The sequence below is a fragment of the Orcinus orca genome, chromosome 6, assembly GCF_937001465.1.
Source record: "Orcinus orca chromosome 6, mOrcOrc1.1, whole genome shotgun sequence".
NCBI lineage: Eukaryota > Metazoa > Chordata > Mammalia > Artiodactyla > Delphinidae > Orcinus > Orcinus orca.
In genome coordinates, this window is record NC_064564.1 from 118,486,098 (window position 1) to 118,510,436 (window position 24,339).

Below are 24,339 nucleotides of genomic sequence, written 5' to 3' on the forward strand. Positions count from 1 at the left end.
GCCTGCTGGCGCCCTCCCTGAGTGGGCCTGAGCCCAGGGACCCACCCTGGGATTAACACCCTCCACCAGGAGGCCACCCACCCCACCGCCGCAGGGGAGAAAGACCAGCCTCTGTGTGACCTGGAAAGGAAGTGCTACCCTCTGGGTGGGGACAGACCGAGAAGGTGCCTGCAGGGCAGTGTCAGCCCCTGAGCCTCTCCCTGCATTTTGGAAAACTTGTTCACAGCCCGACTTTGCCCCCTGCCCAGTGGCTAGTCGTCCTGGTAGGTTTCCGGGGGTGTTTGCACGAAAGCAGGCTTTTGCGCTTGCTGAGTTCACGTCTCTTTGGGTGGCTGAAAGCCTGACCCCCCGGTGGTGGAACTGCCAGGTCGTAGAGACGTGTCCTGCCGTGGGGACTTAGCCTCTCGGGGGGTGAGCACAGCGCCCGTGTGCCCCAGGAGAGGAGCGCGCTCCGCTCGCTTCCACATCCTGTCTTCTCTCCTTGTCCCCCGTAGGGGAAGGGGTTTGTACCCACCGGACACTTGGGCCTCACAGACCCCAGCCCAGAGGGAAGAGAGGATGCTCGTGGTGCCTTAAGTCTGGGGCTGCTCCTTGTGTGGTCAGGCCTGAGCTGGGTGTGAGTCCCAGACACGCCGTTTCTAGCTGGGCCACCGCAGGCAGGGGACTGAGCCTCTCTGAATCTGGCCCCGCGACGCTACGTGAGGTTACCACCGCCCTCTCCTCGGGAGGCTGGGCCGTGAGCAGGGTGCCCTGTCCTGTGCTGTCCCCAGATTCCTGCTTTTGGCCAAGATGTGCTGGGACACGGGGCAGCCCCGTGCGGGTCTCGGCTTGAGATGGGCGGCGGGCCCGGCCGCTGGCTGTGGTTGAGAGGGCGCCGATGTGTGACTGCAGTCACCCAGGGGCCTCTGCAGACGGGTCCCGGCCTGTTAGGACGCAGAGCGCAAGACCAGCTCCCCTGTATGTCCAGCTGACCTGGTGCAGGTGTCGAGGGCCTGCCTTGGGAAGGGGAGCCCTCTGCACGGGGCCGCGGGAGACCAGGGTGCAGACCACAGGGGAGGCCTCTGCAGGCCGGAGTCCCAGGCCCCCTTGGCCTTTCTACGCAGCACCCGGGGGCCGTGGCCCGGCTGTTCTCTGGCTCAGTTTGCTTGTCTGTCTCACGGGGTCATCGCCATGCTTGCTGAGCAGGTGGGTGGCTCGGAGGGTCAGCGAGTCCTCGAGGGTCGTGGAAGCCCTCAGGCAGGTGGGTGATGGGGGCCAGATGCTGCAGTGTACGGGCGGGGTGAGCCCAGTGGCCCTTGGGGCCACCCCTGAGCAGACGTGGGTTCTGAGAAGTCCTTCCTTTGGTCAGGGTTCTCTCTCCGTCATTCATAAGGGCCTCTTCAGCTGCACGTGGGGTGACAGCGTCCTGCTGACAATGGCAAACACCTCCTCGTGCACTCGTGCAGGCAGTGGGCCCTCTGTGTGCCCAGCGTGCATGTTTAGTTTCCACGGTGACCCAGTGAGACGGGCACTAATCACTTACGCCCATGAGCTTTCTTTTAACAGACGGGGAAGCTGAGGCAGGGCGAGGTGAGCAGCTGCCCGAGTCAGGGCCGGGGCGGCGGGGCCCCGACAGCCTGGCTTCAGTTTTCTTTTGTGGAAAAGCGTTTGCTGAGCACACGCTGGGTACTAGGCTGATGCTTCAGGTTTGTGCTTCCTGGACTTTGCTGGGTGCCCGCACCACCCGGGTTCCTCAGCCCTGCCCGGGGCCCCCAGACCCGCTGTAACCCCACCCCTTGATTCCAGGCCCCCGGGACTCCGTGCAGAATGAGCCCCTGGCGATGTCGTCCTCACCCTGTGATGGGGAGGGAGGTGATAGCACCCCAGGGGGCACGGGGCGGGCGGCCCCTGGTGACGGCTCCTGGACAAAAGGACATTGAGGTGGACCCTGAAGGCTGATGGGAGGATCGGTTCCCATGTGGGGTGCCCCTCAGGGGTCCCCGAGGCCCATCGAGCAGCATTAGGCTCCCATCCCATGTGAGGTGCAGGGCCTGGGACCCTTTGATTGGAAGGAACGTCAGAGAGTGAGGCAGGGGCCTCCGGAGGGCCTCTACCTGAGCTCAGGTGCCCACCTGGGTGCAGACGGCTCCTGAGTGGGAGGGCCTGTGAATTGCTCCACCTGCCGTTGGGGCCACAAGATCAGACCTTGCGCCAGCCCCCCCCCCCCCCCCCCCCCCCGCCCTCCCTGAGGCCTTCGCGGCTTCCTAAGGCCTCCGGGGGCAGCTGGCTCTGCTCTGGGCCGCGCTGGGCCTCCCCGCCCACCTCTGGTGGACCAGCCTCCGTGCGATAAGCTCATCTGAGATTTGTAACCGAGGTTCTGTCCTGTTGTCCAGCACAGTCTTCTCAGAGGTGGGTCCCCAGAAAAGCGAGAGCTGTGGTCTGAGCTTTGAACACCTGAGCTGGGTTGTCATGGACGGGCGCCCACGGTGGGAGCTGGTCGAGGAGCCATGGCTCCCTCTGGCCCAGAGAGAAGCGGGGGGGTGGGGGGCGCTTGGGGACCGGCCCGGGGGCATTGCGGGGCGTGGGCTTGCTTGCATCCCGGGGTGACGGGCTACGGAAGGCCCTTCATGTCAGAGCTGTTGGCTGGCTCTGGAGGGACGGGGTACGTGGGCCACAGGGATGTCACCCGTCACCTTGGGGCCACGCCTTGGGAGCAGGACTGCCCCGGGGTCATGTCTCTCCGGCCCCCCTGGGACGCGCGGGCTGGTGAACAGGGTGAAGGGATCGTCCGCGCTCTGCTGCGTGATTGCATGAGGCCCTCGTGAGCGCACGGTGGGCTTTTGCAGGAACAAGGGCCGCCGCTCGGCTGCAGGCAAGTTGGTGTCCTCAGATCCAGTCTTGTTTCGGAATGAAAGAGCCCTGAGAAAGCCACGTCACGGGGCCGCGGCTGCCATCGATGTGACAGGGACCCCTGAGCACACAGACCTTGAAGTCGCCAGAGAAGCCAGGGCGGGAGGTGGGGGTCTCCAGGGCAGCCGGCCGTGGGCCGAGCAGGTGGCCGCTGGACCTCACGCGTCCCCCACGGCCCACGCGCTCGGGGGTTCGGAAGAATCGCAGGGTGCTCTGGAGCAAAGGAAGCCACTGCTTCGGAAAAGATTCACGGCATTTATGAATATGGTCGTGCCTTCCCAGCCTCTGGAGCGAGGCTTCTGCGGGGCCGGAGTCATCCCCACCCGGCCTGTCTGCGTGGGTGTCACAGGCAGAGCCGGTGGACGCAGCGTGGATGGGGCCCTTCTGCAAGGGGCGGAGTCTCTGCATTTATAGGGACAAGGATGAGCTGGGGACAGCCCTGAGCCCCTCCTGTGTGGCCTCCTTCGTGCTCCTTCTGCCTGGGTTGGGGCTGGGGGCGCGTGTGGATCTGAGGCCAGGGCCGAGGTGTCCCTGGGCGACCCCTGCCCATCTCTGGCCATTTCCTTCCTCTATATTCCATGTTCTCACCAAGTGTCTATCTCATCAGAAGGCCTTGAGCTGTGTTGTTTTGTTTTGTTTTGCGGTACGCGGGCCTCTCACTGCTGTGGCCTCTCCCGTTGCGGAGCACAGGCTCCGGACGCGCAGGCTCAGCGGCCATGGCTCACGGGCCCAGCCGCTCCACGGCATGTGGGATCCTCCCGGACCGGGGCACGAACCTGTGTCCCCTGAATCAGCAGGCGGACTCTCAACCACTGTGCCACCAGGGAAGCCCGAGCTGTGTGTTTTTGAATGAATGAAGCTGATTAAATGTCTTTGAAATCTCTAGATTTTTTTTCCCTAAACATAACTTCTCAAAGTATCCTGCACATACAGAAAAAGTGTCTGTCGTAAGCGGACAGCTCGATGAATTTTCACAGAGTAAAGCCACCAGGTAACCAGGATTGAGAGACAGGACGGAGCCAGCATCTCCTGGGCACCTGGGGAGCTCCCACCACACCGCGTGGGGCGGGAGTGGCTGCCCTAATCGGCCCACAGAGCATGGCGGGACCCAGCGAGGGCAGTGGGCTGACTCCAGCGAGGGCAGGGGGCTGACTCCAGCGAGGGCCCAGGAACAGAAGGAAGTACTCGTTGGATGAGTGACCTTTGAGGACACTTTGGAGGACGCTGAGGTCGGGCAGGAGGCAGGTGAGGGCGCTCCCGGCCGAGGGAGCAGCTCGGGCGCGGGGGGCTGTTAAGTCACGGCGCAAGGAGGTGGCACGTCGTCGATGCGTTTGCTCACCGTGTGCCTCTGGGGCCTCACCCCGGTGGCCTGCCAGGCGTGTGCGTGCGCGTGTGCTGGTTTTATTCTGTTCTGCTGCTGGTGTCCTGACTGCTCACCATTCATTTCGAGTGCCCGCTCCTCGGCCGTGAGAGCCGCTGGAATCCATGTAAGCAAAGTCGTCAGTCGGCCGCGGGCCTCAGGTGAGGGTTTTGCGGTGCCCTTGACCTCCAGAGTGGCCCCGGATCTGGGAAGTCTTCTGGTCCGATGGCCTGTGCAACGCCAGCACCAGCTTCTTGTATTCCTCTCGTGACGGAGCGCCCCCGGTGGCAGCCCACCTCCCTGGGGGCTGCTCCCACGACACCCAGGCCTGCCTCCCTGGCACCCGCCTGCCGTGGTGGGGACCGCGTGGGGTGAGCACAGCGGGTTGTTTCGCTATGTTCCTGTTCATCTTCACGTTCCTGAGCTGCCCCAGCAGGTCACCAGCTGGCTCTGCTATCCCCCCCCCGCCCCCACCCCCCCACTTCTTGCTGTGTTGCCCTCGGGGCCATGTCGCCAGCCCCCGTCTGGACTTCTTGCAGAGGGTCAGTGTCATTTACCAGGACCCTCTCTGAATCATTGGGGGAAGCAACGAAGCAGGGTCCACCTGCTTGAGGAGTGGTGAGTGGGGCATGAAGCCTCGTGCAGCCTTGGGGACGTCCCTCCCTGCGTCTCAGGAGGGAAGGAACAGAGAGGGGGAGGGGGCGGGGGCCCAGAGATGGAGTGTGGGAGATTGTTCCTGCGGGCCAGGTGGGGGAGCCGAGCCCCGGCAGTGGGGCGTGGGTGGGCCCTTCCTCTGCTGCCCTCCCCAGGCAGCGGCTCTTTCTCCTCCACTTCGGGCCGGCCTCTCCCTTGTGGTCACGGAGAATCTGTTCTGGGAAAAATGCATCTTTGAAGCCTACCCTCAGGGAGGAAGAAATCCGTGAAGTGGCTGGCACGGGAGGGCCCCTGACGCGCCAGGATTAAGCAGGAATCGCGATGAAACTTCTTTTCGGGGAGCGATCCGGAGCTTTGTCTGTGGCTGTTTTCCATCTGTCTCCTTCCTCACAACGTGCAGGGGAGGGAAAATCACTTTAGACTCCTTTCCTGCCGAGGGTTTCCTTTGCACAAACGGGGCTCGCGGTTGCCGGGCAGCAGGGATTCTTGGGCTGATACTGCTTCGGAAGGGAGAGAGGTTCTTCATGGTCCGCGTGAGCCGGCCACCCTCTGCAGCGTCAGGTGCCGGGGAGGCCACTTCCTGAGGCCGTCCTGTGGACAGCGCGCCCTCATTTAAGGAGAGCCCACTGCACACATGCCGGCACTGTGACACATGCTAGCAGGTCCCCCAGCGAGTCCAGTTCATCCCTCGGGTCTGAGGTTGAGTGGCAGGCACCTCCTCCAGGAGGCCTTCCCTGATGCCCCCCCCCACCCCAAGTTTGGTTAGGTCCCCTGCTGTGCTCCTGTCCTCGTAACACTGAGCACGCACTGGGTCCTGTGAGCTGCAGAAGTCACTTCTGGCCTCTCGTCCCCGGCACAGTGCTGGCATGTTGCGCTGCTCGCTCAACACGTGGGTGAGGACCCCCAGCCTCGTTATCGTCCCCACGCTACAGATGAGGGCCTGAGACCCCCGAGACCTCAGGGCATGGCTGAGATGGCGGGGACAGGCTGCAGCTGGATATCAAGCCAGGTTTAGCGACACCAAGCCTGGCACTCTGTCCCCTGTGCAAGGCTGTGCCACAGGCCCCTGAGATGGGGGCGGGCAGGTGCCTGGCCAGGGCAGTGGGGAGACCCCTCAGCAGGGTCCCCCATCCTTGCTCCCTCGTGCAGGGAGTCAAAGGCGGAATTCCCAGGACGCATGAACAAGGTAGGCAGGCGCTCCCTAGCCCGTGGTCAGCTGCTGCCCTCAGCTTCTCCCCACCCTCCCACTCTGCTGACCCATTTGGAGCCTCCCCGCCATCCCCGGCAGGGATGGGGACTCCTGCTGCGGGCAGTGTGTTGGGGCTGCTGCTTGGGGGTCAGACCCCAGCTCCCAGGTGTGGCTTCCCGGGAATTGTGCCACGACTGCTGGTAATTCTGCAGCGTCTGCAGCATCACCTCTTCAAGGCTGTCCTGTCAGCGATGCTATGACAAAAATGCCATCGACTGGCTGGCTGGAACAACACACGTTTATTTCTCACATCTCTGGAGGCTGGAAGTCTGAGATCAGGCCCCCAGACGGTCGGGCTCTGGTAGGGGCTCCCTTCCTGGTTGGCAGACGGTCACGTTCTCGCTGTGTCCCCATGTATTGGAGAGAAACAGAGAACATTCCCCAGTCTCCTCTCCTCAGGGCACCAATGCCCTTCATGAGGCTCCACCCTCATGACCTAATTGCCTCCAAAGACAGTTGCATCGGGGGTTAGGGCTTCAATGCAAGAATCTGGGGGGGACGCAAACATCCAGTCCACAGCGAACGCTAACCAGTGTGCAGTGGCAGACAACCACAGAAGGCTTGGAGGTGGTGGAAGTGGGGGGCTGCTCCCCCAGGAAGGGCAGAAATGATGATTATGACTGTGACAGTGAACCCACAGGCTGGGTGGACCTCCTCAACCACCAGGGTGTGTATTGCCCCCGTTTCTCAGGCAAGGAGACTCTGGGACTCAGCTGCACTCAGCATTGCCTCCTCGGTTGGAGGGGGATGGGGACCCTTGTCTGTCAGACTCAGAACAACCTTTCTTTTTTTTAAAAAAAAATTAATTTAGTTTTGGCTACGTTGGGTCTTTGTTTCTGTGCATGGGCTTTCTCTAGTTGTGGTGAGCGGGGGCTACTCTTCGTTGCGGTGCGCGGGCTTCTCATTGCGGTAGCTTCTCTTGTTGCGGAGCACAGGCTCTAGGCGTACGGGCTTCAGTAGTTGTGGCTCGCGGGTTCAGTAGTTGTGGCACACGGGCTTAGTTGCTCCGCGGCATGTGGGATCTTCCCGGACCAGGGCTTGAACCTGTGTCCCCTGCATTGGCAGGTGGATTCTTAACCACTGTGCCACCAGGGAAGCCCCAGAACAACCTTTCTTAATGCTCAGTGCTGTCAGATCTTTCCAGAAACACCCACCCAGCCATGAACGCGCTTGGGTTTGCAGTTTGTCTTGTAATTTGTGTAGCTGCTCGAGGCCATCCTCACGCAGCTCCGTGGCTGCTGTGGCGCCGATGGTCATCCCTGACGTCCCTGATCCCTCTCCTGTGGGAGGTCAGCAGAGCCGGGAGCCTGTGAACACAGCACAAGCTGAGCTCTGCCTGGCGCTGGGACCTGGGAGGGGCAGAGCCACACCCTCCTTTGTCATCAGAAAGCCCAGGGAGAAAGTAAACACTGCAGGGCTGCAGGGTAGCCAGAGCTTCAAAGGCTCTGCAGGCGCTGGCGTCAGGAGCAAGGAGTGGGCGAGGGCTGATCCGGCAGAGGAGAGATTCTGCTGCTTGTGCCGCCCAGTGCGCTGGGGTTGTGCTTGCAGTTAATAACTGAGTTACTAAGTCATCACTTCAGAGATAAGTGTGTATATTGGAAAATTATTGCCGTGGCTTAAAGATACAACTTTTGTTCCCCTTCCCATTAAAATGGCCATTAATCAGGGAGAGCAGTAGAGCAGCTCTGAGTCACCGGCCCTCGCCAGGTGCTGGCTGCCGTCGCCTTGCCCCCATTAGCAAGCTGGGAGTGTGACAGATGAGGAAGGCCCAGGGAACCAATGAGCCGGAAATGCCGGGGCGGGGATTCCTGGGTGAGGCGCTAATCAGACCATCCACATTCTCAGCCATCTCTACCACTGTGTGTGGGTGACCACTCTGACCCTCAATTTCGTTATCTGACAAGGGACACAGTATCACCTCCTCATGTGGTTGAGGATTCAGTGAGGCAGTGGGGTAACTTTGCAGCCCGGTGCCAGGCTGGGGGTCAGGGTCAGAGCTCAGGTTCATGGTCAGGGCTCAGGCTCACTTGAGCGTAGGCTTCTTCAGCGAGGCCCCTGGTTGGTGTGAGGCTCTGAGACTCAGCAGCACTGCCAGGTTGCCCAGGGGGTGTGGATCCCCCGCCTCCAGGGGCTGTGGCTTGGCGTCCCTCGGAGCTGTGTGCTGGAAGACCGCCACCACCTCAGTACCCAGTGTGCCCCAGTGCAGTTCTGGGACGGGATGGAAGAGAACAGAATCCACTCCCTGTTTCTCAGCAGCTACGTAAAGTCTGAGGAGGGTGTGAAAATGCAGAAGACGCCTCTTAGAAAGGGCTTGGGGTCAGACGGCCTGGAGCCAGCCGCCTCTTACAGTTGGGTCCCCGGCAAGTGAGGTCGCAATCCCCTCATCTGGAAATTGGGGAAGATGGTCCTGACCCCACGGCATTGTGCTGGGGCCAAACCACACGTGCCGAGGCGGGAGTCGCTGCAGCAGCGGAGGCAGGTGTGTCTGGGGTGGGCCCTGGGGACCTGCTCAGGGAGCCGGCCGTGTAGACGCCTGCTGCCTGGCCCCTTGGTTCACCGTCTCCGCCACTAGGAAGAGGGAAGGGAAGAGTGTGGCGGGGGCCCTTCGGGAGGGCAAGGCCTCCTCCTGGGATGGGGGGCTCCTCCCACCCTGCCCAGTGCTGTTCTGTGAAGTGTGTGGGCATCCCAGCCCTGGGCCGCCCTTGGGATGCTCGTACCTTCGGGGCAGTGACTCGTGACGCTGTGGCCTCACCCCGGATCAGCGGGGAGCTGTGTCGCTGCCTGTCTGAAGCTGGCTTTGAGATGCCTCCTACGTTCTGACACACCTCTTACCTGCCAGCTGGGGGAGGGGAGGCCCGGCCTGTGCTCGCCTCCTGCTGCCCGGGCAGCTCCATCAGCAGCTGTGCTAACAGGGAGGTGGGAGGGAATGTCGAGGGGGGTGGTGAGCCGCATTCACAGACGGTGAGTGGTGGCCTGGGGCGACCCACCCCATCAGGCTCCCAAAGCCACCGTTGTGGTGGGCGGGCTTCCTGGCCTCAGGGCCTCACTTAGCAGCCCTGCTCTTCCGGGGTTTATGGTCCTGCGCTGCTGTCTCTTGGCCTCAGGTTGGGTGGAGGAGCCAGCCTTGCTGGGGCAGGGCCGGGGTGGAGATCTGGAGCCCCGCAGCTGGATGGGTGACCTGGGTCCACCTCTGCTCACCACTTGTCAGCTGTGAATCCCTGAGCTTCAGTTGCTCCTCTGTGAAATGGGAAGGTTAGCAGGAGTGTCTCCTGGTGGAGGGGGCGTTTGGGGAATAAACAGGAAGAAGCCTGGTAAAGACTTGGCCGGGGGGAGGCCTGGATGCGCGTTAGCTGAGGTTGTCAATGAAGACGGTCAGGGCAGGGACCTGGAGCTCCGAGTGGCGTCCCTGCCTCCCCGGCTGGCTCTGCCTGGAAGCTACTGGGTGGCCTTTGCAAATCACTTACATCTCCCTAGCTGGGTTTTAGGTTTCCCATCTGCAGATTGAAGAATTTGGACCAGGTGGTTGCCAAGCTCCTTCCACTAAGGATTTTACGTTTCCTGATCGATTCCTGCAAACACTCCTCGTTGGGAACAGCTCCAGCTCAGGGTCTCCCTGGTCCTCTCCCAGCCCTGTGATCACGGAGCGCTTGCCTCGATGTTATGGGTCAGACACCATAGACAGCCGGTGCCCAGGGACTCTTGGATGGACACAGTGTGTTGCAGGCGCCCCTGAGCCTCATGGCTGGGCAGCTCTGCGTGCTCCGTTCACACCTGACCCCTCGCTGTGTTCCATGAGGACACCTGGATCCAGCTTCCCTTCCAGCCTCTTCTTTCCTGGTTCCCAGGGTTATGGAGTGCTGCCCCCGGCGTTTACTGCTCCGGCTGGGTCCTGGGCTTCCTTCTCCTCTGGAGTTACGGGCGCTGGCCCATCACCCTTACACACTGGCCGGGGCAGCTGGCCACCTTAGCTGGTTGCAGTGGGGAGGGGATGGTGCCGGGGGACGGGGGCTGCCGCTCGGCCCTCCTCTTCCAGGTCTCCGGAGGGTGTCAGGATGGAGGGGATATTAAATCTCAACCCCCCGCCAAGCGTAGCCTCGGAGACACAGAGAGGGCAGGGATGCTGGCGGCAGAGAACACGGGGAGGAACGGCGGTGGCCCCTGCCCCCTTCCCATCTCCCCTCTTGGGCTCAGTGTAGTGGTCAGCTGGTCTCAGAGGCCCCGGGCCACGTGCCGTCCTCCTCTCCAGGCTCCTGGTCCTGGACCATTTACAGCTGTGATGTCCCTGGGGGCTTCTGCTTGGCCCCCTCACCAGGGGCCTCACCAGGCCCTTTGGGTCTGTCCTGTGCGCCGTGGCCCGGGACTCTCAGATGTGATCAGAGCCAGGGGAACGCCAAACTAGGTCACAGCCTTTCATTCCCAGTAGGAAATTGAGGCTCGGGGGGTGGGGTGGACGCTCAGAGAAAGGGCTGAGCAGAGAGCGGAGCCAGGGTCCAGCCTGTCCTCCTTGAGCACCCACCTTGGGTAAGGTGGGGGCCAGGGCTGTCTCCTGGCCCCGGGGAGGTGGCTGGGACACGTGCTCAGCGTCCTTGCTTTTGCAAGGGCCTCCTATGTGTTTTAGGAGCCGAGCTCCAGTGCGGTCCCCGCCACCAGCGGTGAGACCTTGGTCCTGTCACCATCCCTCTCCGGGCTTCAGTTTTCTCAACTTGTAAGTAAGAGCAGGGCAGCCCCCGTGGTGGGTGTGGCTGTGGAGACGGAGGAGTGTCCACGCACAGAGGGAGCTGAGGGCTTGCCAGGCGCTGGCTCCGCTGGAGGTCCACTGCAGGCAGAGTGATGTGAGCCCACCGTCACGGGTCTGAGAGGGCCCGGGGCTCAGGGATCCCTCTGTGTTGGGTCGCAGGCGTCAGCAGCTACAGAGTCCGAGGCGTGAAGATTTGGGCTGCTGGTCGCTGAGGCTCGGGGTGGTCTCTTCTCCCTGCGTTTGAAGGTCCTGATCTGGACCCACCGAGCGAGGAAGTGCAGCTAGATTTGGGGAATTGTTTCAGATCTCACTGAAAGCTCAGTTCAAGGGCGCGAGAGGGCAGTGGGCCAATTCTGAGATATCCGCAGCCTTTGCTTTCTTAGCCTAACTTTTTTTTTCCTCCGAAATCACTTTCCAGCTCCCACCCTCTAAAGGCTACCAGACCCTCCCTCCGAGCACTCCCCTCCCAGGTTGCTGCGGGTCACTTGGCTCTGTGAGTGGCACTTTTTTCTTTTTCATTCTGTATCGCTGTCTTGGGGCTTGGGGTCTGGCTCCCTCCCATCTCCCCGCATCCTTCTGGCACCCTTGAAGGAAAACCCCATCTGTTAGGTACCGCGGCACTGCTGTGCAGAAGGCGGTGGCTAAGAGGTGACCGTGTTCCCCACTGGCCTTTGTTTCCCGGCCTTCTAGTGGCAGAGCTGGAACACGGAGCTGTGGTTGCCCGTCGTAATGAATCACTCCTTGCCGGCCGCTTGTCATTCCGAAGGCAACAGCACAAGTGTTTCTGACCTTTTTGCTCTTGATGCGGAAAGAGGAAAAAAGGAAGGGCAATGCCGGCTGAGCTGGAGAAAGCAATTTATAATGATTTGCTTCTAAATATGCAGCCGAGTGAGCTGTAGATTTCCCCGATAGGTGAGTTTCCGGGCAACGTATTTAAATGGGGTTGATCATCTGGCCCGTTTTGTCTCCTCGGAGCTGCTGGTGTGTTCGCAGATGAGTGGTTCTGGCTGATAAGAAAGTCCTGCTGGTCTGTGCAGTTCCTGCTTAATGATTCCTAATGACCGAGGGGAGCTGGGGCAGGAAGCCCACTTGTCAGCGACTGGGCAGCGTCCGGCCCTTTAAAGGCCGACTTGTAGCCACCTCTGTTCTTGCACTGGATCGTCTCTGCCCATTCTTAGGTTCACGTTTTGAGTTGCAGGGCAGTGACGTTTTGTGTGATGACAGCAGAGCTGCCGTGACGGATAGACCTGGGCCAGGCTGGGTTACACGGGAGGTGGCGGAACTGTTCAGAGTTTCCCAGTGGGCAGAGAGTGTGTGTGCGCGTGCGTGCGTGCATGTGTGGCCTCTGCTCCACGCAGGCCTTCTGGGATCCAGGCTGATGGCGGCTTTGCCACCTTTAAGTGGGGCTTCCAAGGTCACCGCAGGAGCTGGGCGGTTTCGTGAGCTGGGTCTGCAAAGCAGCCTGCTTGATATCCGTTCCCAGTAACTGCAGGCGAGGCTGGAAGATGTGGTCTGGTGGGGCCTGGAAGAGGAGTTGGGGGGTTTTTTGTCCGCTGCGGGCTCCCGTGTGGAGTACGGTGCAGCTGATGGGAGCACGGGCTCGGCTGACACAGACTGGGTCCAGTTCCTAAGTCAGCCACTTACTGCTGGGTGACCCGGGGCAGGGTTCGTGTTCTCTCTAGTCCCCAGCGTCTGCGTCTAGTAAGTGCAGAGTTGGGGGAGAGAACCTTCCATACAGGAACCATGTTTGTGTCATGCCAATCCTATGACATAGTAAGGGCTCAATAAACAGTAGCTCAGGTTCTCATAATTAAGAAGTGGGGATTGGGAGGCAGGTTCTCATTGGAACTTTTGCTGTTGATGCTGTCTGTCCATCTGTCCGTCCACCCATCCACCCATCTGTCGATCCGTCCGTGCATTCATCCATTCATCATCCACCTACCCATCTGTCTGTCTGTCCATCTGTCCACCCATCCAACCAATGGATCATCCACCCATCCCCCATTCCCCCACCCATCTACATGTCTGCTCGTCCACACACGCACCCGAATCCCCAGATATTCTTTGAGCCTTCTTTAAGTCACTCTGTGATTTAGGCCGTCATATAAACTCGGTGAGCTGCAGTTTTTCTCACCTGTGAAATGTGAAGAGGCAGCTCAGAGCCTGGTTTTGAAGGTCAGATGTGATGCCAGCCCCAGAAGAGCTTGGAAAAGCTGACCATGGGACACGAAAGGTGTCAATTGTCTGGGATGCCTGAAGCTGTCTGCATGGAGCCCCTAGAACCATGGCCTCTGCTCGCCCTGTAGGGAAAGGGGAAAGTGTGGAGGCTGAGAGACATGTCACGGACCCCTCCCCCACCCCACCGAAGGTACAGCGGGGGCATAACAGAAGGTTCTCCTCTCAGAGCCACAGCTGACTGTGTAAGCTTGAGCGAGTCCGCGGGTCACTGGGCCTTGAATTCCTGTCTGTAAAATGGGGCCACAATTTCAGTCCAGCCTATCTCATGGGAGGGAGCCTCCTGGGGCTCTCGCAGCTCTGAGATGGCGTCTGTTGGGGAGCAAAGTGGTCCTGAATCTGATCCACCCTCTATTACGTCCCGACCACGAGGCACGGTGCCTGCACTCAGCCGCGCGCATTAAACATTTGATGAGTGACTAAGTCAGAGAAGCTAAAATCATTCATGTTCTCTAGACTGAAACAACATTTTCATGAGCTCATACTTAATTTACTTCTCTTTTCTGGTATTGTCTGTCCTGTCCTATCCCATCCCACCCCCCCCACCCCCACCCCTTACCATCCCATATCATCCCATCCCACGCCATCCCATCCCTTCCCGTCCCGTCCCATCCTTTTCCGTCCCATCCTATCCTACTTCACTGAAAAAATGCCGTTAGGACCCGCCCAAGTTTACGCCTCACCAGTGGGTCACCACCTGCAGTTTGCAGACTCTGCCCCGGAGCAGTAAGGTGAGTCCTCACCTGAGTTACAGCCCTTGCTGGGCAGGAGGCTGACTGATTACGGCTGGACCTCCTGCAGCCCAGGGACCACCCGAGCAGAGGAGGGTTGGGGAGCCGGCAGCCCAGAGCTGTCTCCGCCCACTCGGGGCCAGGCCCTTGAGGCCGCTGTCTGGCTGCTTCCCCTGCAGGTTTCAGCAGAGGCTTCAGCAAAGGCGTAACGGGTCCAGAGCTGCCCGGAGGCCTCGGGATGTCCTCCCTGTCTCCCCCTGGAGACCCCTGAATGATGCTGCTTTTTGTCTACCCCTGGAGACCCCTGAATGATGCTGCTTTTTGGAGTCCGAGATCCCCTCTCTGTCTGTCTCCTCATCTCTCCATCTCTCCCTCGGCCTCTGGTCTCCGTCTGCCTCTTCAGCCCTCGCCCTGAACTCCTCTTTTTAAGTCGTAACAAAGGCGCGAGCCTGAAGCCAGGAACTTCGCCCTCTTCCTGTGTTTTCATCTGAGTAGGGGGTGGGTGAGGCAACCCTTAATCACCGCGTGGATCTCCTCGCTCCCCTGGTTGTGCAAAACGCCCTTCTGTGAGCCGTTTGTGAGCACCTGCTGCAGGCCAGCCACCTGACACACGTTCCGCCGAGTCCTGCAGAGTCACATGAGAGACACGCTTTTCTCCCCCATTTCACAGACAGGCAAACTGAGGCAGGGGGGCCGGATTTGAACCCAGGACTGTCTGGGCTCTTCCTCCCCAGCAGACCATCTGGCTGCAGCCCAGACCCGCCCCGGTGGCCCCCAGCCAGGCCCCACACATGCCCTGCTTGGGCCACCTTCCGAGGAGGAGCCGCCACCTCTGTCCGAGCCTTTGGCCTGGGCCCGGGGGTCTGCATTCTAAAGGTCCTCCCATGCCCGTGTGGAAGCTGATTGGCCACCGGTGTCTGGGAACCTGTCTGCCCGGATGGAGGCCGGGTGGAGAGCTGCAGGGTCGAAGCAGGCCACGCCTGGTGGCGACGGGGCCAAGACTGCCGTCCAGGGTCCAGACCCCGGACCCCGGCCTCCCAGCCTCTGGGCTGTCACACCCGTTCTTGTTCCTTCACCGAGTCTTAAAGGAGCTGAAACATTAAAGGTCACAGTCAAGACGTAGATGCAAGTGAACAGCACGGACAGCCGTGGCTCTGGGGAGTTGGCCGTGCACGTTTCTCCTCCCAGCAGGACTGGTCCCCGTGGGCGCACACCCTTCTCCTGTCAATCCCCTGCCCGGCCCCTGCACACACGTTTCTTTGTTTGCCTGGAGCTGAGGCTCCGTGGGCCCAGGCGGGAACAGTTGGTGGATCGCTGAGCCCAAAGGTCTGAGCCGCTTGTATGTGGAGGGAAGGGGAAGAGGGAGGGAGGAGGGAGAGCAGGTGCCGTGTCTTTTCATTCATTATCAGGGATGCAGATGAGAAGTGGAGATAAAAGTTGGGAAAATGTCATCCTTTGACATTTACGTTTTCAGAGGAGTTGGCAGGGACTGTGGGCCAGGAGGTTTTTCATCATCACGGGAGAGTGATGCCTCTGGGGAAGCCCAGCTCCTCCATCCTGGGAGTGGGGCAGGCACCGGCCAAAGGCTCCTCGGGAAGCCACTGAGGTGCTTCACGCCCCCCACACCCCTAACCTTTCACGCGGGGCCAGTGCCCCTCATCTGACCCCATGGCTCTGAGGGGTCCCACGTCTGTTCCCAGCAGCTCCTGCCCTGGGCCTCTGGTCACTGGAGTGAGGTCCCCCCCGGTGAGACCTGAGATTTCCCTTCTTTTGCACAGACACCAGCCAAGAAATGCACAGCCCACGCGGAGCGGGGGGCAGGGCACCTCCGGCAGAGCTGGGACAGTTAATCCTGTTAACCCCGTTTAAGGAGCTGCTCCTGTCTGGTGATACACGTCCAGAGCGGAGCCCTTTACAAACTGCTAGTGACAGGTTCCAGCCTGGAGCAGAGTGACTGAGAGCTCAGGACTGAGCTTTGCTGTGGTCATGGCAGCAGGAGAAGCCATTCTGTCCGCTGGGACTGTGGACACGTGGACACAGGGACCGGTCTCCTGGCCTCAGCTCACTCCGCTGTGGCAGTTCCTCCCTGTCCTGGGCTCCACCTGTATGAGACTCGGCCTCGGCCCTGACTGCAGGTTGGCAGACAGGTTTCGTCTCCTGTGCCGATGCTGACGGGCTGCTGGTGCCTTGTGTGGACTCCGCAGGAAGGACTCTAGGCCTGTGTCTGGCTCCACGCGGAGGAGTGCGGCAGTTGATTAGTAATGTCTGCCACGGTAGGCGTAGGAGAGGGGTGGCGTGTGTGCCCTCTAGTTGCTAAGCCCTTTGGCCCTAACACTTCCAGCATTCTGTCTAGTAACTATAAGGACATCAAGCAACATTGCTTTAATTTTTGTTCTTCCTAAATATTTAGAGCCCTTGAAAGCCAAGAATAACAGCAGAAGCCCAGTTGCTCGTTGTTTGTGAAAGGCCTCTCGGAGCACACAAGTGTGGGCGCCCTGGCTGGGCCAGCTGCACAATAAACCCATTGAGTCTTGTCTGAGAAAACACAGAAGAACCCTGTCGTTCTTTGCATTCATAACTTCCGTGCGTCCCGGCCCCTGAAATAGAACCCCTACCGGAAGACAGCGCACAGCACTCAGCTTGTTGGCCCAGTCTGCCGTCTCGCCAGCTGAGAAAGGGCCCTTCTGTATGGTTTGGGGTTCTCTCCCCCTCTTTTTTAAAAAGAAATTGCTGCTAGAAGGAGAGCTGCCCACAAGGAAGTCTGAGGCGTGTGTCCCGGACGGGGGACTTCGGGAAGGTGACCTAGCCTCAGTTTTCCCGTCTCCCAAGTGTGCACAGCAGGCCTGGCCTTTAGGGGTGTGAGGATTCGCTGGGATGATGGCCATGAAAGGCCCATCAGACTCAGTTTCTGAGACAGCCAGCGCTCAGCAGAGGGTGTCTGTGACTTTAGCAAGTGGTCATCACGGGCCACGTTCACGTTCCCCGTCCTCAGACGTGCACCCACACCCCCCCACACACCCGCACCCGTGCACACGCAGCTGGCTCTCAGAGTCGAGGCTTGCCCCTGCCTCCTCGGTGCTCAGGTGTCTGGCACGGCAGGTGCCCCGTCAGTCCTGCCGGGAATCGTGAGCAGCTTGTGTGAGCTGTGAGTCATTCTCGAGTGCGTTATGCTGTGTTCGGGGTCAGTCACCGCCCTCTCCCGGCCTCCGACCGTCTGTGGAGCCTCCTCCCTGCTTGCCGCTGGTCATTTTGGAGATCTGTGGAATGGCCACGTGGAGGCCTCTGAGGCTGGGAGCTGGGTGGGTCCTGCGTATCTGGAGGGGGCTGGACACAGGGCAGGACCGGGTTGGGGCAGGGGCGGCAGATGGAAGTGCTTCTCGCCGAGCACTTCGGGAATTTGAGTTTGACAAGTCTTGTCCGTCTGGGGAGAGCCTGCTGGGATCCCCTCATGAAACCTGAACCTGGGCTGCTTCGTTTTCCCTCTATACTCTGACCCCCCAGGGCGCCGGGCATCTGTTTAAATGGTCCTACTGGAGAGAGGAGGGGCTGGAAGGGAAGGGAGCGTTATGCTGGGATGTTTGCGTCTACGCTGTGCCCCGGGCTGCTGTGTCACCTTGGGGAACTCTCTTGACCTCTCTGGGCCACTGTTTCCCCATCTCTGAAATGTATCAGCACCTACTCGGAACAGGAGTTGTTATTAATCACATGGTAACTTGCAGAACAGGAGCCTGGGGTGAGCACTTTGTAGGCATGATGTCTGAGCAGACAGACTCTCAGTGGCCCCGATGAGGCAGACCCTCTCCTGGGGGAGAACGAGACTCAGGGAGTGGTTGATGTCGGAGCCCTGGGAGGCGGCAGAGGGGGGCTGTGAGCCCAGCCCTGCTCCTCTCCAGGGCGCTGCACCGGGCGTGCAGCAGCCCTCAGCAGATATTAGTGCACCAAAATGACATATTTTGCACGTCAAATACAAAAGGGGTGTCTTGCCTAAAAAATCTTACGCTGTGTTTTTTTTGGTTATTGTTTACCAAGATGAAATGGGCTCAGTGAACTGTTCTCGACACCTACAAAACACTTCATTACAGTTTTATGATGACTTTAGGCTTTCTGGTGAAATTACAGAAGCATCTTTTCATCTCCCCCCAGGTCATCTCGGCCGTGTCGAGGCTCTCCCTGCACAACTTGGCTCAGACCAAAGGAATCAGGTGAGCTTCGTGGAACGCGTGCTGCTGAGTGCTTGCCCTTTCATCTTCATCCGCCGCCTGCCTGCCCTGTCGCAGATACTGGAGTTTTGAGCAGACACCGCCTGCCCTGTGTCTTTCTCATGAATTTTCAGCATGTTGTCGGGTTGCCTGTTGGCAGCGGCTGGAAGGGGCGGGGAGGAGGGGAGAGGCTTCAGCTCACACCGGGGAAATCTTGCAGCGTGTTACTGATGGCTGCAAAATCTCTCTCGATTTAGGTAATAAGATCAGCAAATTAATCCTTTCACAGATCATTGCCTACCTAAATGCATCAGAAGTGGGTCTTGCCTCGCATGAAGTAGCAGTGTTTGTTTGCTGTGATGGGGCCGAGCCAGGGGACCTGTCTACTTGGGGCTGCGGGCCTCCTGGCGGGAATCTCTCCACTCTCAGCTTTAATTCTGCTTGGATTGCAGAGAATCCCGTGGCCCCCGTTGGTCTGATCTCTCGTCCCTGACACGTGGACGTCGTGGGGCGAGGGGCCCTGGAACTGTGAGGGCGGAGGGGTCAGGGGAGATGGGGGGATGGGGGCATGCCGGCCACGGGGGAGGGGGACGGGGCGGCAGCCCCAGGTGAGGACTGGTCATTGTGTATTCTGACCCATGGATTGGGGTCAGCGAGACCAGGTTCCGTATCCGGTGAGGACAAGCACGGGGCCTCCCTTCCTCGATGTCCCTGGGGATTGTGGGCTAGCAGGGTGGGGACGAGAAGCTTGGGAGGGCAGAAACAGCTCCTCCTGCGGGTGGAGTGGATGGGGTCGCACCTGGCTGGGTGCAGGCGACTTCGTGAGGGTGGTGGAACTACGGAGGGGCTTCGCCCTGGTGTTGTCGTGGAGGGGGGCGCTGCAGATGTGTGGGCTGGGGGTCCCAGGACCAGGGTGCCTACAGCAGTGGGACCCTTGGTGGGGCTGTTTGCCCAGGTCCAGAGGGTCACCGGAACAGACGCAAATATTAGGGAACCCACCCAGAACCTCTTTCTCTGTCGGGTTCTCCAAGGACTCAGAAATTTCACTGAATTGAGGATTTTTTTTTTAATGTCAGCTGAAGGATAGGCTGTTTAAAAATGTTTTTAAGCTGCTATTAAACACATATTCGAGAATATTTATAACACGTTTAGGGTATAAGGAATAACATTAAGACGAAATCCCTGTACCCACCACCCAGCCTACGTTCTAGAACTTCCGCTGTGAGGCCCCCAGTTGCATGGGCTGGTTTTCATTGTAGCTTTTGTCTGTAATAGGGACACGTTAAAAATGTTTAATTGAGAAAAGCGAGTTGTTTCCGGATACAAAGACAGCACGTGGATTTTTTTGTGTTTTTCCCAGAAACGGTCGTCCGTTCTTTCCCCCCCTAGCCCGGGACGACAGGCGGTGTTCCGGGTCGCCTCTCACCCGTTCCAGCACATTCTCCACCTGTGTGCCTGTCTGCATGTACACGTAGGCGGGAATGAAGTCCTGCCACAGAAGTTAGTCATTTTCTCTGCTTTGTCACGTAGCGTGAGAATGTGAGCTTTTCTCTCAATCCATTAAACGTCCTCCCAAACAGGGGCCTGCTGCCAGGGAGCCCCGTGGTGCCCCTGGGGCGGACGAGCCAGCTGGCTGTGCTTGGACTCGGTCCTGCGGTGGCCTGAGCACCGTGCCAGGCTCCCCACGCCGTGCCCTGCCGTGCCCGAGGCCCGTGACTGAGGCTGGGACCGCCCTGTCTACAGGCTCCTGGAGCCTCAGTTTCCCTGAGGGTTGACAGCCAGCCATAGGGTCTGCCGGTGGCTTAGAAGGTGGTGAGGGGCCTGAGAGTGGGCGTGTGACCTCTGATCAGCATGGAGGCCCCTGGGGGACGGGGCGGTGCCCTCCCTCCTGGCCTTCTCGCCCCCATCCCCCCATCTCCCCTGACCTCTCCGCCCGCATGGTCCCAGGGCCCCCGCCCCACGACCCAGGTGCCCCCCAGGCTGCTCCCGTGGTGCTCTCCGAGGCTGGCAGGTGAGCTTGGAAACCTGCCCTCTCCCCTCCCTATTCCGGGAGCTGCCCGGGCAGTGTGTGGGCACAGTGGCCCCCTGGATGGGGAATGAAGACCCCAGCCCTGAAGGTGGCCACCCCTAGGGCGATGGTGAGCAGAGAGGGTTGCGATCTGGGCTGCGGAGGTGGTAAGACCCGGCTGTAAACCCTGCACCTGTTGGCTGTGTGCCTGTGTGGGAAGCCCCTCTCTGAGTCGGTGGATGGGATTCACCCAGGGGGCTCATCAGGGTTCATCCAGATGCGGCACGTAAATCCCGAGGCCAGTGTTGGCCCACGGAAGGGCTCAATACATACTATAGTTTGTTGCAGTGACGTAACAGGGTGCGTCGGGGGCCCCCAAGACCACCCTCGGGTCTGACGATTCGCTGGGACTCAGAGAACTCAGCAGAGCCGCTCTACTCAAGATTCTGGTTTATTATAGCAAAAGGAACCAGATACAAATTAGCAGGTGGAAAAGGCACGTAGGTTGGCGTCCAGGAGAGACGACGCACGAGTCTTCCAGGTCTCCTCTCTCCGAGGAGTTGCGTGGACAGTGCTTCATTCTCCCAGAACGATGTGTGATGTCGTGGGTGAGGGTTGCCAGCCAGCGAAGTCCCCCCGAGCTTTGGTGCCCAGGTTCTCGTTTGGGGTGGGTCATGTAGGCATGGCTGACTGCCCACGTGGGTGACCTTAGCCTCCAGCCCCTGCAGAGGTCGAGCTGGTACGGTGGGGCCCTAGGCCCCCCATAAACCCCATCATTTCCCAGACTCTGTGGCTGGGCCCAGGGCCCCCCAAGTAGACAAAGATGCTCTTATCAGCAGGACATCCCAAGGGCACAGAGGTCCCTGCCGGGAGCCGCTGGACCAGGGCCTGATCTTTCTTGAATGTGCAGGGTGTGGGCGGCCCAGGTCTGCTGAGTTAACCCTTTACTGCACACAGGGGAGGGGGAAATGAAGGGGATGGGGGAGGTGTTTGCAGACAAAAGGAAGAGGCAGGACCTCCTGGGAGGAGCAGAGCCTTTGCAGGAAGAGCTGCCCTGCTCACCTGCATCTCCTCCTCGTCTGTATCACTCGGTTTCCCCTGTGCCCCATCCCCACCCTGTGTTTCTTCTCCCTCCTTGTCTGAGCCCCAATCCAGAACTTTCCCAGGGTCCCTTCCCTCCGCAGCCCCCTGGGGACAGGACCTCCATCACTTCACACGGCTCACCCACCCTGAGCCTGGGAGGCAGGCTCCGACTGCCCCTGTAGCACGACGCATTTGAATCATCTCTCCTCGTGCGCCGTACAGGTTGAGTCTTCGCGGGCAGTTTACCATTCTGGGAGCCACCGGCACTGACACAAAACGCTAACTGTGCTCCCTTCCCTTAAGAGCATTTCACAGTGTTGTTAATTAGCAGAAGGTGTTCCTTTAGCCAAACCCTTTTCTGTTTTGAAAACCCACAGACCAAGCCTGCAGCCCTGCGGAATCTCTTCCTCTTTTCTTTCGTGGCTGGATAGGAGCCCAACATGGTCCTTTAGAAAAATGATCATTTTCACAACGCTTGCTCTGTGCATAATGAGACGATTTTCCACAAAAGCCCCAATCATGCTTCTCAGAGGCAGATGAATAGGAGACTTAATCTAAGAGCCGCACCCTGGTGCTGGCTGGGGGATCAGGAGTGATGTGTGTGTGCGGTGGGGGTGATCCCTGGGGAGCCACCCAGCTCAGCGTGTGGGGATGTGGGTCCTTGTCGCAGCCGGAGCCGGCCCTCCAGACTGAGGGATCATCACGGCTGGGAATGGCTGGGAAGGAGGAGACGGTGAGACCGTCTCTGCGGCTGAAACTGAAAGGTGAAGCCAAGGCGCCCCCCGCCGGCGGAGGCCTCATCTGCCAGCCACCTGCTTGTTGAGTGACCTTAGACAGGGAAGCTCTTGGACCCTCTGTCTCTTCTTCTGTAGGCTGGGAAAGCTCTCCCTGCCGTGCAAGGTTGCCGTGAGCCCGTACACTGCAGCGTGACTGAGTGCAGCCCCTGACACTCTGTGAACGCCCACGGGCTGCTGGCTGGGTGGTGGGCCGACAGGTGGCCCCCCAAAAGATACATCCACCTCCTAACTCCTGGACCCTGTGTGACAGGGAAACGGTTCTCTGCAGGTTACGTTTTTATAGATGTACTTACACCTGTAGTTGTAAGAGGGCGGCAGGAGGGTCAGAGTCAGAGGAAGGAGGTGTGATGACACAGAGGAGGTTGCAGTGATGTGGCCACGTGCCAAGGAACGCGGGTCGTCTCAGAAGCTGGAAGAGGAACGGATCCTGCCCTGGAGCCTCCGGAAGGAGCCAGCCTTGCTGACACCTTGATTTTAGTCCCTAAGACCCATTGCAGACTTCTCACCTTCCGGAACTGCAAGATAGTAAACCCGTGTTGCTTGGGGCCACCGTGGTGCTTTGGGACAGCAGCAGTGGGAGTGAATGCAGACGGCATGGGACAGGAGCCTTAGGAGCGGGTGGGGCCTGTCGTGGCGCCCTAGGCGCGTGAACGTCCGCACACACGCACTGGGTCCGGGTGGTGGGCTGGGCTCTGGGTCCTCACTGGGCTGAGTGCTTCTGGGAGCAGGGACCAGCCTCCGTCTTTGATTCCCTGGTCCTAGCCCAGCCCCACCACCCTGTCTCGTGCCCTCTGGCTTTTTATTGAGCTGCACTAAACCTCACCTAAGCTTCGTCCCTTTGAAGTGCACGGTTTGGTGGCAGCTCACACACGTTCAGTGTTGTGCCACCATCGCCCCTGTCTTACTCCCAAGCGTTTCTCACCTGAACGGAGGGATCCCACCAGTTGGGGCAGCGGCGCCTGCAGTGTTCCTGATCCTGCCTGGGGCTCTGTAGAAGGTTCTAGAAGGGGAGGGTGCTCCTCATGGCAGAGGCAAGGCTGGTGGGGAGGGAGCTCCTGTCTGGGAGGTGTTGGAGGAGGGCGTGCAGGCAGGGGAGGGTGGGCAGTCAGGTCTGGTCAGTTTGGTTTCCTGTGTTTCAAGGACCCCGGAGCTGCTGTGATGTGGCAGCCGAGGCTGGTGACCCGCCGTCACTGGGCGGGGGGGTGCTTCACGCCTCAAAGGGGTGCATGTTGTGTGGGCCAGGCCCTCGCTCGAGGGAGCGGGTGCGGATGGGGCTCCGCCTGGCCTGGCCCGCCACTCTGGCCTCGCAGGTGTCCTCACACAGAACCCACCCCAGAATAAGGAAGGGCAGCTGAGGCCAGTGTGGGGCCCCCGCCTGGCGAACAGGGTGGTCGCAGCGTGTGCATTCCTTTCGCATTCTCCTAACAAGGTGACACCTGCTTCCATGCAGGGCCCCTCCCGGGAAGGAATCTACTGTTGCATTAAACCTCCTGCCGAGAACCCTCTCCCCACACTTGGTGACAGTGACCCACACTCGGGGAGGAGGGGACAGCCCTGGGGCAGCGGGGAGAACCCAACGCTGGCCTTGGCGACACCAAGGCCGTGTCCTGTCCACGCTGGCCACGGGGACGGAGCTCCCGGGAGGCACCACGGAGCCTCTGAACCTTCCCCACCATCCAGGGCCTGCAGCGTCCTTCCCTGGACACCTGAGTGCTTGCCACCGGCAGCGGAGCCTGGGCCCCATCTGTGAGTGGGGTTGTCAGGAGGACGGCATGGAGGAGGTGGGCCGCGTGCTTGACAGACGGTGGCAGACGGTGGCCGGTTGACTCTTCCTGAGTCCGTCGCCACCGCAGACACCGGGAGGGCCGCTTCCTTTCACCCGTCACTCACCCCTGTGCAGAATTTTGAAGGAGCGCTGTGTCTGCTTCTCTCTGCCGCTACCACTGTGGGCACGAGAGCTGGAAAGGGACACGTTTGTTCAAAAAGAAGTTAACTGGCCGTTTCCCGCGGGGCAGCGGGGAGGTAATCCGTGCTGGAGGCGGTCAGGAGAAGCGGGATGCAGCCCGGCAGGCGGGGCGTGAGTAGCCAGCTGGAGCTTCCGCGCGGGCGGGGGTCTTTAAAAAGGCACAGCGCAGCTGAATGTCTCTCTGCCGCACTCCCAGATCGTCGCAGTCGTCGCCGGCTAGACGTGCCCGTGCTGTCAGTTTGCCCACAGAACATGTGCATCTGGCCGAGCTAATGGACTTTTATTGTTGTTCCCTCCCCTCCCCCACTCTCACTCGCTCCCTCCCATTCACCTGCCCGCCTGTCCTGTCCATCCAACCCACCATCTGTGTGTCCGTCCGTCCATCCTTCCTTGCACCCATCATCAGTCCACTGACACATCCACCCATCTG

The 24,339-nt window shown here is 60.1% G+C and overlaps 1 protein-coding gene across 11 annotated transcripts in view; it reads left to right on the top strand.

Annotated features, from left to right (window-relative positions):
* Positions 1–24,339, top strand: part of VAV2 (vav guanine nucleotide exchange factor 2) — a 179,671-nt gene that overhangs the window by 78,913 nt on the left and 76,419 nt on the right. For all 11 annotated transcript variants that reach the window (XM_049711451.1, XM_049711450.1, XM_049711449.1 and 8 more), the window contains exon 3: positions 18,000–18,058. In XM_049711451.1, the coding sequence (XP_049567408.1) occupies positions 18,000–18,058 (59 nt within the window). The remainder of the gene's footprint in view (positions 1–17,999; positions 18,059–24,339) is intronic.